Source organism: Pectinophora gossypiella, chromosome 9 (genome assembly GCF_024362695.1).
Source record: "Pectinophora gossypiella chromosome 9, ilPecGoss1.1, whole genome shotgun sequence".
Lineage (NCBI taxonomy): Eukaryota > Metazoa > Arthropoda > Insecta > Lepidoptera > Gelechiidae > Pectinophora > Pectinophora gossypiella.
The window spans coordinates 6,404,393-6,425,866 of NC_065412.1; the positions used below are offsets into that span (position 1 = coordinate 6,404,393).

Below are 21,474 nucleotides of genomic sequence, written 5' to 3' on the forward strand. Positions count from 1 at the left end.
CGTTAATAAGTTAATACGAATAAAAGATATTATCAATTACTTTACGATGGCAAATATTGAAACAAGTGTCGGTCTGTGACGCGTGTCTGTTGGTTGGGCAAACATCGTAACTGCGTATTCAGGGGCTTATAGAGGGAATACTTATGTTATTCAAGTACAGATTAAAAGTCTGTCATACGCTCAATAACACCGTTCCAAACGTTTTCCATAATATTACATTTGTTAATTTTGTGATGTATTATAATGAAGAAATTGCTCATTATTTCATTTCTGGTGTTGCAGGTAGGTTAACTTTTTATTTATCTAAGAACCTAATTGCCAATAATATGAAACTGTGTTGTAAAATATTACTTATTTTTAATTGTTGCAGACTTCAGCATCGTTTTACGACGCGTTTGCTCCAGTCGAAAACAGTTTTGGAAAACTGGTCACAGACGTTGTATCAGACTTAAAAGACACCATCGACTGTGCGATATACGCTGTTGAACGTGTACTGTCTTTAGATGGTTTATTCGGCCATCAACCCAGTAATTATGAAGAAAGATGTAAAGGACAAAAAGAAGAGCAATCTGTTGAAAATGGTCAACTGTCTTCAGATTCAGAAGAAATAACGACAGAAAAACCTCAAGTAAAGACAATAAAACAAATAATGTCGCAAGAAATTCAAAACTCAGTATCCAACGCTACGACACAAATCAAGACTATTTTAGAACAAAGCCAAACGCACCAAAAAATTACAAATGTTAAAGATTCACTTAGAAACGAAACCGATCGCTTAACCAAAATCAGTTTAATGTTAAGCCAACAAATAAGCAAAATTCCGGAAAACGTGAAAAAGAAGTTCGAATTTAAACAAGATCGACCAAGTTTGGAAAATGTGTTGGATGAGGTAAAGTTTTTATACAAAGTAGAACAGAAAGATAAGGGTAGTGCCGAAGCAAATGAAGTGCGTCAAGTTTTCTATCAAGTGCTTAATGTGTTACATGCTAATGAAACTAACGATAAATTGTCAGACGAAGATGAAGTAAAAAAAATTATAGAAAATCTTGGAAAATTATCAAATATCTCTGTAGTAGACGTAGAAAATCAAGTTTCACAGTGGACGAACGAACAAAAACAATTACTTATTGTCACGAAAAACGATACACCACCAACGCAATCAGAAATTGCTCACTTTGACGTGAAAATTAAACTTGACACGAAATCATTAAAAAGTAATCCCAAAAAATATGACGAAATGGAAAAGGGACAAATCGAATTGGCTGGATTTTCAAGAAGTGTGAAAAACCTGACTAAAAGTGATCTCAAGAAAGTAAATAGTACGTCGCAAAACGACAAAATACAACTATTGACAGAACATAGAAATTGTTCTACTGATCGGTTTTTGTCTCATGAAATCGCCGAAGCAGGTGTCTCTACTACTAATACACCACAAACGACGGAACAAATTACAACTATCTCAAAACAACCAAAAATACCACCAATTCCAGTGCTTGTTGGGATTAGCCCATCTACTAATCAATCATCTGAGACTATAGAAAATGCAAAGTCTGCCTTCGTTGATTCTTCATCTGAATCTAAAATGACATCCAGTGGCTCAGTAATATTAGATAAAATACGTGTTTCTGAAGAATCTATATTCCAAACAAAGAATCAAACCTATGCCACCTCTTCTATATCTGTAAATGGAACCTTCCCACAGGCAGATGAACAAACTACTTTCTCGAAAGATTCTGTTGCTTCCCACCGTAAGAATCTTATTGATATTTCTACCATTGCTCCAGTGTTACAGAAAATCAACACTTCCGCTAATTCTTTGTCTCAGGTTAGGAACTTAGCGACTGCTTCCACGAAACAGCCAGGACAGGCACCTGTAATCAAAGTTACTTCTCTTCCACCAGAGAATCCAGTTGATATTCATACTTCATCTATTCCGTCGTATAATCCTGTAAATGGTGTTATCTCAAACACAACTATTGAACAAGCACCTGTTTCGAAAACACCTAGTTCTCTATATATGTCTACTTCTCCTTTACTTTTGCTAACGAAGCAAAAGTTTGCTTCTTCGATAAAGTCGTCTGAACCTGTGAATGATGTTTCACACATAACACCTTCACCTCAGACAATTGAACCAAAATCTAAAGTAGCGGATTCTTCCCAACCAAATAATAACGTTGTTATCACCAATGCTTCCGGGCCTGTATTGTTGAAGCAACCTAGCATTTCTATTAAGTTTTCGTCTCAAGCTGTGAATATAGCAAGTATATCTACCACCCAAAATTTTCAGACAAACCAACAAACAACTGTCCCGCAATATACAGCTTTTCAAACAAATAATGGAGTTTATAATATCTCTAATGCTTCTATACCTCTGAGTATGAAGCAGATAATGGTTCCCTCTGACAAGTCTTCTCATCAAACTGTGACAGACACGAATATACCAGCGACACAGTCAGCACTAGCAATTAAACAAACAAGCATTGGATCTGTTTTGTCTAATCAAAAGAATGACGTTGGCATTTCTACAACACAATTGCCTCATTCGGTGAAAAAAGCTCCTGTTTCCGACGAACACGACTTACCTGGGAATAGGAAACAATTACTTCAAACTCAGAACCAATTACCATTACTACCTGCAATCCTACCATCAACATTAAATGAAGAAACTTACATTTCTATGCGGCAACCGCCACGATCAACGGTACAAACAAATGTTTCTACAGGACCGTCACCCTTATTGACTAGACCAAAAAATAGTGCTACTAAAGGAACCTTTTCTATCGGTCATTCAAATATAATCAAACCTGCAAGCATACTTTCGAAAAGTTTTAACACACACTAAACATAAATTAATCAAATTTTACATTGATAATATTGCTAAGATTCTATTTTCTTACGTACGTTTCTAATGTGCAACTTAATAATTATAACATTGATTATGTTATGAAAGGTGACGGGTCTAATCAAAATAAACACTTTTATAATATTTTTAACAACTTGTTTGAAAAATGTTATCTTTTGTTACAGACACGGCATCACACAGCGCAGCAAGAAAATCCTGTAATGGAACAAGAGAAGTTCAACTTAGCAAGTCGTGTAATAGAACAGGAGCAGTCAAACATTGCAAACCGTCTAATAGAAGAAGAAAAGTCCAAGAGACCAAACCGTTTAATGGAACAAGAAAATACCGATATAGTAAACCGTGTAATAATACAGGAGAAGTCAGACATAACAAGAATTGCAAACCGTATCATACAACAAGAGAAGGCCGACACACCAGACCGTATAATAGAACAAAAGAGAGCCGACATAGTAAACCGTGTAGTAGCACATGAAAAGTCTGATAAAGAAAATCCAGTAATAGGACAAGAGAAGTCCGACACACTAAACCATGTAATGGAAGTAGAGAAAACCGACACAGTAAACCGTGTAATAGCACAGGAGAAGACACTACTAAGTTCACTAACGAAGGGTCCAAAAATGCGAATTACGACGCAATCAAATCCACCTGATGCGCAAAATGTTCCATCACCGACGACGGCTCCACCGGTTCTTAAGACATTCCAAGATGTGGCAAAAAGTATATTTACAGAATCAAGTATGACTGCTAGACAGCGAGATGAAGAACTCACACAATCATTTTTTGAGGAGTTTGGCGATGAAGAGGATCCATTCGCTTATGGTGATGCGACTGCTGAAGGTATAGAAAAATCGAACCTGTTTAATGATTTCTTTGAGCCACAAGATCAGCAGTCACATAAAGCAGCCGTAGAAAGTGCGAAGAGTATCATAGCACAGAGTAAACGATCGAATGCGGTAATGAACAACTTATTAAAAAATTCAGACCCCGCAGCTGAACCGAGTGCGTTTGATAACCCTGACGATTTTTTTGATTTTGATACGAAATAGGTTATTAAATAAACTTGATTTACCGTCTATATTAACTGTAATAAAATTAGAAAATTTAAGAAATATTTTAAGACAATTTTATGTAATTATAACGTAAACACATAAGTATATCGAATATTTTTACATGACATTGTGTAAGATTTTGTATACACTACTTATACATATTTATATTTTTGTATTTACAATTCTTGTAGTTTCATTTCCATAAAGTATATGAACATTTCTATAGGTAGGTAATTAAAAAAGACAACGTTACCAAAGATGTTTTACGTCATCACGTAAAATGCAATAAGTACTTACCTACCTAATTAACTGTTGCGCGTGTAAGTTATTATTAGGATAAGTTTTAATAGTAGGTTGGTTACCCAGGTGATTACCGATGCGGACATTTATTTCATATACTTACTTTAACTTCCTACATAGGTACTCAATTTCAAGGTGCTCCATACGATATCCACGATTCACGAGACGGCGAAGTGGATTTTATTTGTATAGTTCACCCCAGCACTAGAGAGGATGGAGTAACGGACAAAAGAAACAAATAATTCTATCTTATAACGGTTTTATTAACAATATAAATAGATAATTACAAACTTACTTGACTACAATTGAGCTGCGCTACTCTACTGCGAGCAGTCCAATGTGCTTACACCCTTAATCATTTCTAAATTATTTTGCTCACGTTCATTTAATGTACAAACTGCACCGATACTTTTCCCCGGGGAACTCCAATACTGCCAGCTTCTATCACTGGAGAATTGTTGCTTGCCATGTTAAACTACTTACAGCCAAAACGCTACGGTAAACTTAACATTGATTTTATTATTAGTTCGCGATATATTTGGCTGTAAATGTTGCCCCTTGAGAAATTTATCTCAGTTGCCACTTGCACGCATACGTTCCAATCTGTCATAAGTACCGTACGATGCTATACACCTACATAATCGTTTCACATTTAACACGAAAAGCGTTTATATTAGCCATTTTTATTAATTTATTTTTTTAATTTTGTACAAACAGTTCTTTTAAATCTTTTATTTATGTTTATATTACTGTTGATATTTAAATCAATTGTTTTCATTTTATCAATTCCTGTCCAAAATTTTGGCACGGCTTATAACATTTAAAGGCGTGCCTAATCTATTTACATGAAATATAATATTGACACGCTGTTCAAAATTACTCTTATTAAAATAAACAAGACATCTGATTTCACCGAAAACTCGTTGATAAAAATAAATGAAGTCATCTCATAGCTTTTACCAATGGAAATCCCTTTATAAAACTTCTAGATACTCATTCATAAAATTGAGCAATCATTGCTTAAAGTAAATCGTTAAAATTGTACTTATTTATCATAAGGATCTTTATAGGGCAAGTGTAACTGCTGTTACTTTGTAATTGCGCATTGAAAAAAAATCTCTCATTCATATTTGTATAAATATATATGACTGATTGCTTTATTCGTATATAATATGTATAATTAAATAATAAAAATATTTCTTATATCGTTACATCGCAGACGACGGGTTATACTCGTTTCGATTTCTATTGTTTCCCTAGTATAAATAATAAAATCGATATATTTTTATTAAAATGTACATGTTCTATTCTACGACAAAATTATATTTGTATAATTGCATAGGAGAAGTTTTCCTCGTTTCAAGGTTTCAAGATAGGTGCACTTAATAGATAGGTAGAAGGAAATTATACTTTTTCTTATAATACTAGGTATAGTTCTCGTTTCGATGTCTACTTAAAGGTTAAGGACGCGTTTACATCTGACTTATATGACTGTGAACAGACTAACCGCCCGCATGTCTTTACGGTCAGTTCAATGTGAACAAGATGAAAAAGGTAAGCAGAATTGGAGAAGCGCGTAACGCCCGTTATCGCCCTTTTGTGTGTCCTACTGATGTAAACGCGACCTAATTTTGATAAAGTACGAAACGATAAAACTGAAATTGTTTTCATTGTTGATCCTTATAGAGTACCTAAGCGAGGTGCGTGTATGTTTACGTATATAATACTGGCGGGGCTTAGCCCGCGGTGCTACGGCCTACTAGTTATCAGCTAAGGAGTCATTGAACACAGACAACAATAACTTGGTGGTGGTTCGTCCTTTACTTATAACTATTTCTAGGTATCTTCATAAGTACTTATTTAACGTGGCGAATACTCATATGTTAATGATACAAATATGTATAGGTACCTATTTTGAACGTTTTGTCCTCGAGGCAAAGTTATGTTATGGAAAAACATTATTTAACAGTTTAACGAAATGATTGCTTCAAATTATTGTCTCGATTGGATGTTAACGTGTTAGGACCGTTAGAGTCTTAACCAAATTGTACTTACTATAAGCGTGCTGGTCGCATATAAAAGGATAGGTACGTGCACTGAACAATTATGAACACAAATGAAGATGGGGAAGTTTGCGAAAGATATAGAGGGAGTTAAAGTCTAATGAGTGCAAGAGTCGATGAAGAGTTATAAGAAGATTATACTTAATTATTCTAATTACGTGTCGTGGAATAGAACACGTGCCGGGCGGGACGGGTGTGCGTTGGGTCTCACGTGCCGCGCTGGCGGGGCCGCGGCTCACTGCTCGTGATCATTACCATGACGCGACAATCGCGTGTAGACAATGTCAAAAAATATAATATTTCGTACTGGAAACAACCAATGTACGCTTGATAACAGTAGTTTGTGAAAAATAATTTTATGTCTTAATGACTGAACTATGATTGCACGAACAATGAGCAGCATCTGAGTGACTACACGAGTTCAACTTATTTCAACTTTAGGCTCTTGTAAAATGTAGATAAGTGTAAACGCGTGTAGCATGGTCAGATGGTCAGCCACCGGTCAGGCGACAGTAGGGTATGTTTACGCTGGTGGCGGGCAGCGCACGAGAGTGGAGGTGGCGATCTGGTTGAAGGCCTTGTCGATGGGCACGCGGTCGTCGTACAGCGTCGGCGCCTGCAGGATAATGCCTGCCGTGCCCACCAGCACCGCCAGCGTGAATATCCACAGGAACAACCGATCCAGTACCATCGCCACGTACTTCCAATCTTCTTTTACCTGAAATATCATTCCAATCTTGATATAACAGAAAATAACTACTTACCAATCAAGGTAACTACGAGGCATATTTAATATATTTTATGTGTTGATCAGTGGATATACTCATTTATCAAACACACTTAGGTTTTTAGGTACTTTCATTATAAACTTTGCCCGAAACAACTTTAACGTCTTCTTGGCTTTGAAGTTATTCGCATAATTACAATATACCTACCTAAAATCGGAATTTTCGTCTCACCGTCTCACCAAAACAAAATAATACTTATTTCCGCGAAGTTCAAATAAGCAAGTCATGTAAGGAAGTCATCCCAGGTAAGGAATTATGTTTAAATAATTTTTCAAGTGTTCGTATTGTAGCGAATAAAATCGATTTTAGCACAAATACTAAATTGACAGTAAAAAGCACAGTTGACGGCCAATATTCCTTTTATACTGTATTCGGCTGCCTCTGGACAGTAAAAAAAGTCTACATTCCTGCAGAAATCCAATTCGCGGGGTTTTAACGCTATCGATATGCGGCAATCGTGCGTCGAAATGTTTACTCGTTGAACGGTTTAGTGTATATAGTATCTTGAATTCACGAAAAATGGAATTACTTTAAAAAATAAAACTAAAATATTTTATTTAGTAAGATATCTAGAAAGATGTGTACGTTCATGCCGTACATACGTGTTACATTTCCTACCCTCAAAAGACGGTAGCCAAGTCAATATTTATCGTATTGAATTACTTAGTTTGCTTCACTCAAACTACGTTACACTCAGTTAAACGTTTTAAAAGCTGCAAAGCGCTCCGTTGGGTATTTTAAAAACTGAAAAGCGTGTCATACCGTGGGCTAAAAGTTTCTATAGAAAGATGTATGTTCAGAAAATGGCTTCAAGTAGATACAGTAGCTATTTGGATACTGACGCTTCGTGTCATATTACCTTACGATTGTGAAACGGGGTGTGATGCAACTTGAAACGACATCCACGAATATTTGTTTTGGACTCAAAGATGTCATTATTTTTTCCCTTTGAGTTTATGATATGAAAAATATGTCAGTTTCTGAATATTATATGATACCTTTTCGTTACATTTAGTCTACGCAAGTATAGTATTATAAATAAATAACCTACTTGCGGGTGAATTTGCGAGGGATTCTCTACCTATACGTAATTTCGCGCTACCGAAATTACTTAGCACGTTTTTAAAAAGTGTTTGATTTCATTGACGAAAAGGTGTCCTTAAGTGCTATTACTGTCGTATTATTGTTAAAAATACGTGTGGAGACGAACTTTTAAAAAAATATCGTCAAGTATACATTGAACTGTAGGTGTGGTAACCTGTTAAAAACTAAAAAGAGACTACCGTAGTCATTAAAACATAATATGCTTATTTGAAGTGACTTACAACTTTTTCTTTAAAAAAAAAACTGCTTACCTTAGTAGAATCCTCCAGCATCCTGGTATGTTCCGCGATGAAGCGCACACAGAAGCAGGTCTTGTGCACCTCTGGCGGACAGGCGGAGTGGCTGAAGCCGGGCGGCGGGTCGGGCACGGGGCTCAGCGCCTCGTCCTCGGCCGCGCCCAGCGCTCCTCCCTCGGAAGACCCATGAACCACACAGCTGCCACCGAACCTATTGCTTTCGCCCATGCTATAAGTATATAATATAGCATAAGTAGTAGTAGTGGTATAGTAGTGGTGTAGTAGTGGTAGCAGTAGTGGTGGTGGTGTGGTGGGTGGTGGTGATGTGGTGGTGGTGGTGGTAGTGGTTGTTGGTGTGTAGTGTAGTAGTGGTAGAGTAGTGTGTGTAGTGTAGTTAATACAGTATATTTGTATAACATGTAAGTTAAACGTCTGATAAATATCTAAATAAACTAAACCAACTACAAAGTTGAAGAAAAATAATGAATAAAGATGAACAGTATTCTATACTCTGCTAGGCCAAGGTTTACCGATACGATGGGATTACAAAAATACCAAGTACTCATAACTATAGGCATAATGAACCCGCCACTGGAACACAAATATATGTCTGTTCAGTTCTAGAGATTATATCTAGTGTGAAATGACTGGAAATTGGCTTACAATGTGGTAGAATAATGCACGATGTGGTACTCCGCGTCTGATATTCAGAATTCGGCTTTGAGTGTCGTAACCGCAGTTCAATGCTGAGCATTGCATTATCGTAGCATTCTCGTAGCATACTTGTAGCGTTAGCGTAGTATTCTCGTAGCATGCTATGACATTATAATGCAGTAAGATAAGGCGAGTTCAAAAGCTTACCTTGGCTGGTTCTACCAAGTTCAGAATCTCGTTTAACTTATACGTTCCTCAACGAGCTAATACCAAACTGCATGCCAAGTTACTCTGAGTCATAAATTATTTTATTCCTTTTAGAGCCAACACTAATAGTGAAGGTAGTAAATCTAATATTTTATTGGAATTCGTAATGCTCTGGTGCTATGCTTTATTTTATAGTTTAGCCGAGTCTAGCGGGAAAACATAAAAAATGCATTTTCGTAATGAGCTGGATGACTATTGCTGATTATAATAAATTGGCAGGAAAATGAAAATAACTTTACGAGTACGTTTTATACGGTATAATTTAGCTCCTACGTATTTAGACACCCGAACATTGCATGTCCTTGCGAACAAGCTGCGATCGTGCTGTGTCCGACCTCCACGTGGAACACCGTGCGGTAGGGCGATGCTTGACATACGGTGAACCGCGTCACCGCTACGACACGTGAGCTACGGTATGTTTGGTACTGATCCCAAAAAATCCACGAGGCGAGGTGGTAATCCGCATGGACCAGGATCGCCGCGCGGCATCATGTGAGAATCGCCTAAGACATGATAGAAGTGATACTATACCCGGAGTTGAGGTATGTAGTGTGCGTGAGGTCCTCCTTGCTGGGCGTGCGTGTGAGGGGGCGGGGCGGCACGGCGGCAGGCGGCGGCCACGCACCCGGCGCGCAGCAGTCGTCGTCGGCCGCTGCTAACCTGTACGGGTACAGCGGCCGTGCCGCGCCGCCGCACCTGACCACCACGCCGCAGGCTGTGTACCGCGACCTACGGACAAATCCGTTGTTATAAAACATACTTAAACTAATGCTCGCGAATATAAGGACGGGCCAAGCTACAAGTTTTCTGATTAGGCCTTTTTCGAACAAGTATTTGCTGTCGACAGAGCCAACTGCAGCTGTCGACTTTAGTCGACAGCAGTTGCCGGTATGTCAATGTTTGCTGTCAACCAATATTGATAGATGAAGTGTTATTCTGACTATGGTATAATGTAATATAATGGTATAATTCCCAAAGTTCTCGAGACTCAGAAATAAACATCCATGGGAATGGTAATGAATAAGAGTCTGTGATGTCTGGTTAGATTCCCCTGGGCACGCCAGCGACGGGCCGGCGAGCGCCGAGTATCTGGACGGGCACTGTACCTAAATTAAATCGCTCGTCGTTTTGGTGCTAACTGTAAGCCGTTGGGAGCAATTTCGTTGAAATAAGTAAACAGAGCTCGTTAACGGGTATACTCCAGCCATCACGCCACAAGTTGATACTAAAGCTTTTTGTTTTACGTCTCATTTACGACCTTTGACCGAGCATTTCAGTTTAAAAGTTCTTTTACACAAATTAGATAACACGAAATGCGACTAAATTCTTAAGGAAGGACCTTTCATGTACTTCAGCTTTATTCCAGCCATTGTCGTATACTGAATTGATATAAATCATCATCTTTTTTGCGTGCTAAATGGAGGGGTGACGACCATGGGCTCTCGGATCGTCGTGCTGTACCGCTCGCCAACATTTCTTCGAACTCTTTTTTCGCTATTTGTAGACGATCTGGGGCTAAACGTCGTGGTCGTGCTGAGACAGGTTGGCCAGGAGTCGTCCGAATGTGATGTCTGGTGTTATGCTTCAGTGGAGTCGGTTTCCCAGAAGGCCTTGTAATCTCCGGATATTGTCGAAGTAGTAAGTGATAAGCAGTTTCGCCCTTAACTGCTTTAATGACAACTGCTTCATCCTTAATGTCATTTCGATGCGGAGCGGAAATGGATAGGCTTGTGATATTGTCAATAAGACGGTGGCTACGACAGTCCACTAAAAGGTTGTAGTGACTTAAGAAGTCCACTCCGATTATGGGTTTCGATACATCAGCGACAATAAATCTCCAACTGAAATCTCGGCGCAATCCTAAGTCTAGGTGTAACTGTATGAAACCATATGTAGGTATAATTGTACCGTTTGCCGCAAAAAGCTCATATTTTGTCTTAGCCCGGTGATCTCTTGTCGCTGATTTTGGGAATACGCATAAGTCTGAACCGGTATCAATGAGGAATTCCACTTTTGTTTTCCGTTCAGTGACGAAGAGGCGGCCGTTACATACAAGGCAGTCATTTCCCGCCACTATTGGCTGCCGTTGAAGTTTTCCGTCTTAAACTGGCATGGTCTTGTGCATTTCCATGCGTTATTGCCAAACTTACGGTGATAGTAACATATATCGTTATTTGCCTGACCGCTACGCGATTTTGAACGTGAACGAGATCTATTATTATATCTGTTATGTCTACCACGGTTGAAATTACGGCTTTGATGAGCTGAAAGTGCTGCCACCTGCTTTGTAAGCTCGAAGATCTGACGCGCCATGCTTTCCATAGCCATCGATTGTTGCATAGCAATATTAGAAGTCGAAGGTGCTACTTCTGCGACTTGAGGTGAAGGTGAAGCTAAAGCCACTATTTTATCGGCTAGGTCTGCTAGTTTTTCTATCGACATATCTGGATGCGAAGCAATGATTGGCTGAATGCTTTGAGGTAGCCTATTTGACCATATCGTTCTAATAAATTCATCAGGTACTTGTGGACCAGCTAGATGTTGGAGATGACGCAAGAATTGTGATGGCTTCCTACTTCCCATTTCTTCGTTATTAAGAAATTGCTTCAGCTTTTCTTCACGCGGCGCCGTAATTCTTTTAATTAATTCTGTTTTCAATGTTTGGTACTTATTTTGAATTGGCGGATTTTCTATTATGTCTGCGACTTCAAGTGCATATTGGTGTTCTAGTTGACTTGTAGCGATATAAAACTTGGTCGAATCCGTGGTTATTCCGGACAATATAAATTGACCTTCCAATTGAGAAAACCACATAGCTGGGCGATCCGGGTAGAATGGAGGTACTTTCACACCTACTTTAAATAATTCCATGCCTGCATTGGGGTTTTCCTGCTGCACTGTCTGCTGAGGTTGTGCAGCAGTGCCTTGCGAAGTACCAGGGTAGTCCTGCGAAATCGTAAAATCCTTTGTCCTCTCCATTGTTCTTCGATTGACGGTTGCGAAATTCTTTTCGGGGTCACCACTATAGGATGTTGCTTACTTGTTCTGTATTGAGGCGAAGTAATCACAACACACTATTCACTTTTAACTGTTTATTGTAATTAATCGTACAAAGAACAACAACTGGCACAAGTAAATAATATTCGATAACTAGCAATTATTAGCGAGCGGCGGTAGGCGTAAGACTGATGCGGCGACTCGCTAGCCGGTTCCGCGCCGCACATACCTACAATATGTTACGGTTCAAGTACAAATAACAATGTTGCAGTTAGACTCAGGCAAATGCTAATTTGTGAATTACTATTTTAGTATGTGTTAAAAAGTATAAATTGATAATTGTGTGAATTGTATACAATACTATGGGTAAGTATATTATGTTGAAATATATATTTATGTATTTTTATGTATATTTATATAATGTGTAATTATGTTTAAATTTTATGTTTAATGTTTAGTTTTATGTTTCAGGTGCAGACTTCGGAGGCGACGCCACAAAAACATTAACAGTAATCGTTGACATTATACTTATCATTAGCGGCTAACAGCTGCTTATTAATAAGACCCTCTCTATCTACACGAGGTTCTTGTCTTTCTTTACGATACTATTATAATTATATAGTTTTGTCATAATTTATAATTATATCCCAAAGTTGTGTGTATAGAATTCTTCCGGTTTCAGTAAATAAGGCATGGTTACAAGTAATTACATTAATGAAAAACATGTTCTAAGTATGTTGAAATTTGTTACTCAGTTCAAACAACTTTACCGAACCGGCAGAGTTTGAAAATAATTCAAGCAAAACTCATGAACCTACATGTGGCAGGGCTTTGTTAAACATTCAAACACGTGTGTGTGTTTATACGTATCAATAATAGATGAACGCAAGAGGGATATAGGTTGAAGAGTTCAGGGTAACAATCGACACGTCCGGTATTGCGAACGATGCTAAATCAAGGGATCGATCGCCGGCGGATCTCACTTGTATTTAGCTTACGTAGCCTATAACTTAGATACGTGCGTGAATGGTTTGAGCATTGCTCACTGGATGATTTCCTTCAAAATACAGTTCAAAATAGTGAATGTTTTCAATGCAAAGCAAATATGGAATTAATAATAAGAAAATGACGTATTTTGGATTGAATTGAAAGTAGTTCTGAAATTCTACGACAGAAAATTGCAGACGGTTGCTAAGCTAAATTGGATAAAATAGGTACGAATCTCAAAAGTAATAAATATAACTCCTTTCGATTCCGGAACGATAACATATTAAGCACATTTACTACTGAGCAAATATTGTAAAAGTTAAACACAAGTCCCACAAGCACGACGTCGTCGAATCTTAATTATTAATTTCAACTATAATCTACCGACAGGATCCATTTTGGTAATGTTCCCAACACAGTGAGTCAAGCTATAATACCACTTGCCTCACTAATAGACATTCATTCGCTAAGTGAATTACAATAGCAGTAGGCGAGCCGTACGAATCATTCCAGAAATCGATACTGATGAGAATGGGAAGCATTTACCCGATGTTTATAACAATGCCGGAATTGCCGAGCTCACTGGCCGAAATGAATATCTACGTTCGAGATAAATACAAAACAAACAATGTACTAGGTTGGTTAATTCTCACCATCAAAACGCTTACCAATTCTTAACTCATTATATTTAAATTTGATTCAAATTACTTTAAAACTTTTGAGAGAACAAAAGTTGTGAAGTCCTTTATAAAATTAAAGGCGTTATCCCGAAACCGACACTCGTGTCGAATCCAAAAGAGATGCTAATTCGCGAAATATCTGCGCCACAGCAGTGTCACCCTTCCACCGCCGTGGCGCGCGCCGCCGCCGCGTCGGGGCTGTACCCGCTCGCAGGCTCTACAGGCGCTACGGCGGGACTCTCCATAGAGCAATGTCTTTAAGTTAAACCTTATTAATAATAAAGTTACTAGCGGGCGGGGAGAAAGTAAGCATCTCCTTGCCAACTTCTAATTAATTTACGCCTGTTATACTAGTCCGTAGAGATTTATAACTAGGAAAATCCGCTTGAGACTTCAATTTAATTTGATTAAGTCAACCGATTAGAACCAAAAAAGCAAGTTTGAGTCATCGACGTCCTGTCTGGAGATACGAAGCGATAGCGTTATCTTTCAACTTTAATCGAGTGGTTTAGCGTCCTAATTAAAATATTACTTAGCCTTTAGATAGCCTGATAATTTATGTATTTTTAAAGTAAAAAGAAGAAGCTTTTCCTTGCTTACTTATTGAAACTTGAGTGACTTATTCATTCATATATAAGCAACAACAACCTTATCTCCAATCTTATTTTAATCATGGGAAGCCATATAACCAAACACGATATATGTGGCACTCAGCCCCAAATAACTCTACATAGAGGACATCTATTCAGATAACAAAGGGATAGAATCCATCTTTTAAGATTGAAGATGAGCTTTTCTATCTCCTTCACCAAATCTAATTCTTATAATACCTGTTTTCATTGGTCTATAATGCGGGTTCAAATATAATTTTGTTGTACTACAGTTTACAAAGTATTCAATAAAGTAGTTTATTTCCTTTTTACATTATGAGGCCTATTACTTATAGCGGCAACAGCAATACTTTATTTTAAATATATTACAAGTATTCTTTCAGTGAGCTTCACTTATTCAAAAATTAATCGAGTCAGTTTATAAGCATTTTGTTTTAATAAATTAATAAAGATCAGAAGTCGATTTTTCTGTTCAGATGGAAGTTTCTATTTCTACAGGCGCCAACATATTACACGTCTGAATTAAATGGACACCTGCGAGGTGTAACGGTAAAAATAACATTTGCAAAGCCTGTGCTCGAAATTATCCACCGACCCGCAGAGGAGCAACGTGGTGGAGTATGTTCCGAAAAGAAAGGGGAGGCTTGTGCTCAAAGTATAGGCTTGAGGAGGAGATGGGCCTCCTTTTATAAATAAAAGTCCGAACTGGATGGGTATCTTGTATTGTCCATCAACACACACGGAACGATTATAATACACAGAAGGTTACATACAAAAAACTATCTAAAATGTGTGTCGTAGATTTTACCTAAATAAACTTTTTATTATTATTATTATTTAAAATCTCGGAGCCAATTTAAAATGCATCTGTCGCCTAGTAAGCCTTTCACCAAGAGAAAGAGGTGAGGTGCGGAGGTGAGCGGTGTGACGTATGGCCAATCGTGAGCTATTTATGTTCGAAATCATAGTATTAGTTACCTGGTGGTGTCGAACTTATACTGCGGTCTCTTCATGAAGAGTAGCCGCGGCAATATGTGGATGAAGACCCGCTTCACCCACGGCGCCATACGGTGCGTCTGCGGCGATCGGAAGTGCACGTTCAGAACCACCACCGTCACGCATATACTGCAACAAAACATATATAATACAATACAAAACATGCAATACACAATTATAACTCTTTCCATTGTTTATCTAAGGCATCCAAGTGTCTCTCCAGCGCCTCATTGACCTGCCCCAATATAAAGTACAATTCCAAGAAACACAAAAGTAATAAGGATTCTTGGTGGAAGGTATAAAGTATATGATTTTTAATCAGAACTCTACCTACTTTAATTATTTTCAACGCCACAACACAAAAAAGAAGAAAACAAACAAAAGGTCCACAAATAGTCGTCTTTGAAATTCTTCTGAGATTTGTCTTTGCTGGTTTAGAATAAACAAACAAAGCAGCTTTTCAACAGATTTTTACTTCGAAATATTTTCGACTTATAACTTACCAACTTCAAAAAAGTTTTTTTTGCCTCTAATAATCATAAGATCTTTATTATCTCATATTTTCCTATTCGAAGTACTTAGTTAGAACCGGTAACAAAACATGATTTTATGTAAATATACCTGAAACGTAAACACAAAAATCGTCACGAAATACTATAAAACGAGTACTTACTCTTTACTTAAGAAAAGTCGTAAATAGCAATTATTAACATCATAAACCTTGCAACGTGTACTTTGACACATTTAATTGAGTTACTAAACCAAGGGGCCGTTAAAACCATTTTAAAACTCTTTAAACTTCTGAACCAATGTCGATAAAGAGGAAATTCACCTAAACAAAGGATACTTATCCTGAATAAACATTTGAACAGTTGTTTTGAACACCTTCTGAATATTTATGGGATCTTATAACGTGTAAATAAACTAGGTGAAATCAAATCTCTGACAGAGAGCCAAAGTCGAAGTGGGCGGGCGCGGGTCGTTAGTTAAGTACCGGCACAGACCCGCTGCCAGAGCCTTCAAATAGTTATTTAATATTGTCAACGTGTGGCATACTAATGTCCCACCTCCGTCGCAGCCTCATAGGACACGTGTCTGCGTGTAGGACGTTAGCCTCAATTGTATTACAGTGTAGCTTGGAAGTACTTCGTTGGTGTAAGTACGTGTGCATTCCCTTTATACTTACTCTCCTTTACAGTTGTAGACACGACTTAAGTATACTTATGTTAATTATTATATTTTATATATATTAGTTTACGGAGTCAGGTCCATCAGTGTTTTTCTCGTACCCTAAACACACATATACACTATAGTATTTGGTGTGCGACAATAATTTTTCAAATTTATTTTAACAACCTATAAGACATGTTCATTGCATTTGATTGCATTGCAACAATTGTAATTTACTTATATTACAAACACTATTTTTGGGGGCAAAAACAAAACATACCCTAATGTTACATAAGAAGAAGGGAAAAAAAGGTTATTACGCCTTTCCCATGGAGTGAAGTGCTGTAGAATGAATAGGTCTTTTAAAATAGGAAAGGGACCCATATACCTTAACCGCCCCAGTCTCGAGATATCCTGTCTAAGCCAACCCCACCAACTTTTAAACTACCATTCTAATAATTTCCAAAAAGTTTCAGTTTATGCCTTTTAATATAGAATAAGGAATAATATTGCTTTTAGTTAGCGCTTTCAAAATTATAACGGATTCTACAAGAAATATAAAATGTGAATTTTTGAAACAGCATATAGTCTGCGCATTTTTTCTACTTGTTAAAGTAGGGCTACTTTAATGCTTACAAAATAAATTTAACACAAAGTAACCCAATAATACCCCAACGCAGCCGGTAAGTACGTTTGTAATTATATATACCTATTTGTAAGATGGTGCTGACAAATAAAATCTGACTACGTTCCTGCTGAAACCCATAATTGTCTTAATACTCACATGTAGAGCGTGCAGATAACAATTAATTAAGATTTATTGGGCCAACTTAATCGGGAGGGTGTGTGGTGAGACGCTGCGAGGAACGAGGGAGTCGGGCCGCCCTCAGTGCGGTATTTACCAACCTTACGCCATTTGGAGACAGCAACTGAGCCCAGCGACATACTATTACTTCGTTCTATCTCTTTAACTCCTAATAACGACTTCATTAGCACAACCGTAGCATTCCGAACTTCAATTAATTCATTAATACGCCTACTTAAATCCTTGATGACTGAATTAATATATTGCTTACCGCCCGATAGCTTATTTTCATATAAGAATAGGGAGGCCCAACATTTTTTAGAAAAATTAATTGTCTTTTCAGTTGACAAAAGTAGGCATGCAATCAAATATCTTGTTTGGAACTCCAACTTTAATTTATATGGAAATTTGGTGGCTGTAAACGGGCCGGACTGAACCATATTTTAAATTACTTTATTTATAAGGTGGCATTATGTAGGGCTTTAGTGATTTTTTATTTCCTTCGCCATAAACTTTGGGCTTCAAAAGTCATATTATTATCGTTATTAAATTTGTACTTTTAAAGCCTGTAGTACTAAGCAAAAATTAATTTATATTACAGGCGTCCTCCTCTTTTATCTGGGGAGGAGAATTTTATCGAAATTCTGTGTCAAGAGGCGGAACTAAACTAGATTTTCGATTCCCAGCAATATTCCCCGAATTTTCTTTAAATGTTTCAGAAGAGGTTTGCCCCACTTACCTACATATCTATAATACGCGATAAAGGGTGGCGCACTTTCCTCATTCGGGAATTGTACGATCTCTCGACACTCGTTTTGCCCACCATGGGTAAAACTGATTACCATTTTGTTTAACAATTAAATTGGCCATTGAATCGTGTATTAATTCCGGATCCAAAAGACCTGTGATATCCCTCGTTAACACAAACAGGATGTGGACACCATGCGACCGCAGCGAATTAAATTGGAAAATGGAAATTAGTATACGGTTATACTTAAGTCCACAAACGTTTTTTTTATATAACTGCCAAATTGTTCAGACACCCACTCTGATCGTTATCAGCTGCGAATACCACGCGGTCTTCTTTTGTTCTTATTATTTTGTAAACATAATTCACTCAATGTATATCTTCTTCTCCCCTTGATGTGTAATCTAACCACAAAACACATTTCTATTCTTTTAAAACATATTTCGATGAATAGACATTTATATAAAGGCTGCTTCAATGAGAGTTCGGCAAGTAGGTAATTCAACGCAGTTGTTCAAATGATTGCGGTGTGGTCCGGCTGCATACTCTAACGAGGGTGCCAAACGAGCGAGCAGGTGCATGTTATCGTGTACCAACTTGTGTGTTCTCATTAACGATACGTAATCTTGTTTCTTGGCTCACTTATTGTAGTTATGTATTTTGTTTGTCGCGGATAACTGGCTTAATTCGCCAGCCAATTGAACGTTAGCCCGTTATCCAAATAGCGTCGTTTACGCCCTATAAGGCGTAAGTACTTATGAAATAACTACTTACAGATCATTATGAGAGGTTAGATGTTAATTACGTTACTTCAAAAAATGAAAATAATAATATATAATAATTCCCATTACGACGAGTCATTATAGCACCGTGCTATTCTACTAAACTTCTGCTAATCTTAAATAGCATGGTATTATTGTTATACTGAATCAGAATAATAAGTGTTAGTGACATCGTAGCGAAAACTTTGAGGGATGATTCAAACCATGATTCTGAGTTGTTATCAAGTGGAATTTTCCTTCGCAAAACTATAGAAGGAACTGAAAACAATAAAAAAAGCACTTAAATATTTTCATGAATTTTCTGACAGGAAATTTGACCGTGTCAATTTGAAACAATTTTCACTACGTGAATTATTACGTTGTAAACTATGGTTTATATAAATGCCAATGTAATTTTCGTTTTTGTTCCACAACTGGGGGCTTAGCCAAGTTACATTGAAATTACGGCGACAGTTACATTGACACTGCGATTGAATTACGTCACCGTGACATGTCGATTTTTATCACCGTCACTGTCGGTTTTCGTCATCGTTTGCAAATTGGCTAAAGCCCCACAGTATCTCCCCATGTTAATCGGGGCAGTGTACATTCAATTGCGCGGTTGTTAGTACATTTTTTGTTCAGTCAGAACATAAGTAAGTATATAGACATCTTCTTCTATCGTGTGGGTTGTGAGGTGAATTACCAACCTCATCAACCCTGCTGTCAGGGTTATTATTGAACCACCAAAGGCCCCTGACATGACTCATGTAACTTACATCAGTAAGTAGTAACCGGGACCACCGACCTAACATGCCTTCCGAAGCACGGATCATCTTACTTTCAGACAATCAGGTGATCAGCCTATAATGTCCTAATCAAACTTGGGATCACAAAGATGATTTTTGTGATATGTCCCCACCGGGATTCGACCCGATCCGACTTCTGGATCGTGAGCTCAACACTTAACCCAGTGGTTGATTTGACTGGACCACAGAGGCCGTTAGTACATAGATAACGGCCTCTGTGGTCCAGTGGTTGATGTATAAGTCCTGATAAGTCTATACTTATCAGGGCACTATTACGGCAAATGGTTACTTATCGTAGGGCACTATTATTATTAATATGATAGCAAATGCTTACCTTATAGAGACGAGGATCATGGCGAATATGAGGTACTTGCCCAGTAGTGGGACCACCAGTGAGGTGGGTGGGATGATCTCCACCACCAGTAGGAAGAACACGTGGAGGCTAATCAATATCGATATCGATAACGTCACCTGCACAAAAACATACATATATTAAACACGCTATTCTGATTATATACATTGTACTATGGAAATACGTAATCAACCTAATCCGTTCTAATAATACCCAAAGGTATAGTCAATGATCATATTTTACTCTAAACTCAGATAAATTTAGATACGGAACTTGCGTTTAGGCTAGCTTTAGGCTACATTTTTTCTGTCAGTATTTGGGGAAGGCGACATGGAAAAAAAGAAAGAGGTTGGAGGGGCCAACGCGCGCCATATAAGTATGAGCAAATAGCGTACTTCCACTTTGCACTCCATTCGTCCGCAAACTTTACGACAGATGGAGCTCCTCGATAGTATATTAAAAGATCGTCTTGTGCATTATAACCTGCCGAGCAAAAAAACAAATATCGACTATCATAAAAAGAGATCCCTCCTTATCATAGGAAAGCTAAAAACCGTAGTATGATCAGCTATTTATCAACAAATTATTTGTGTATGCAGTACCTACAGATTTTTATCGACAAATATACATTGCCGGCAAAATAGCTATGGAATTTCAGAAGCAGTAGAGCTATCGTAGTTATCTGTTTGCAGGAGTAGCAGTTAAACAGAGTGGTTGAACAGACGGGAGCGGTTCTCATACAGAACGCGCGTTAGGGCGTTTCTACCCTCTTACTTCTATACCGTGGGAGGCGAGGTTCAATACAATACAATAAATATAATACAATACATTAATAAAAAATACAGAATCTCTTTAAACACATACTAAAACAAAACCGGCTCATAAATAACAAAACACGAACCGATTGTGCATGTACTTCGGCAGTGGGGAACGCGTGCTCTTGGGAACTCCCGTCTATAATTTATCTGAGACTACATAATAACGGCAGACACAAATACTATTATTTATTTTCAAAACTCTGAGGATTTAAGCGAACGTATTAGATGAAGTTTCTGAAAATACGTGATCATTTTGCAGGGATAAAAATACGAGGTCAAATTCAACGATTCTTGTCTTTATTGCAGAACTTCATACGTAAAGTTCGGCGATTAAATTTTTCAGTAGAAATGTTTATCTCATAAATGTCTCAAACATAATATTATCATAAAATAAAAACGTCAACCGAGCCGTAGCT

General features: G+C 37.7%; 2 protein-coding genes across 2 annotated transcripts in view; one reads left to right on the forward strand and one right to left on the reverse strand.

Annotated features, from left to right (window-relative positions):
• The first annotated feature begins 72 nt into the window (after nucleotides 1-72).
• Nucleotides 73-4,094, forward strand: LOC126369492 (uncharacterized). The gene is made up of 3 exons (XM_050013927.1): nucleotides 73-282; nucleotides 371-2,701; nucleotides 3,028-4,094. The coding sequence occupies exons 1-3, from the start codon at nucleotides 244-246 to the stop codon at nucleotides 3,907-3,909; spliced, it is 3,252 nt and encodes a 1,083-aa protein (XP_049869884.1). The 5' UTR covers nucleotides 73-243; the 3' UTR covers nucleotides 3,910-4,094.
• A 418-nt stretch (nucleotides 4,095-4,512) lies between these two features.
• LOC126369508 (acetylcholine receptor subunit alpha-like) overlaps nucleotides 4,513-21,474 on the reverse strand; it is a 50,069-nt gene continuing 33,107 nt past the window's right edge. The window contains exons 6-10 of the mRNA XM_050013957.1: nucleotides 20,223-20,359; nucleotides 15,578-15,724; nucleotides 9,856-10,053; nucleotides 8,419-8,632; nucleotides 4,513-6,993 (exon numbers count right to left, since the gene is read on the reverse strand). Coding sequence (XP_049869914.1) covers nucleotides 6,799-6,993; nucleotides 8,419-8,632; nucleotides 9,856-10,053; nucleotides 15,578-15,724; nucleotides 20,223-20,359 — 891 coding nt within the window. The 3' untranslated portion in view covers nucleotides 4,513-6,798. The remainder of the gene's footprint in view (nucleotides 6,994-8,418; nucleotides 8,633-9,855; nucleotides 10,054-15,577; nucleotides 15,725-20,222; nucleotides 20,360-21,474) is intronic.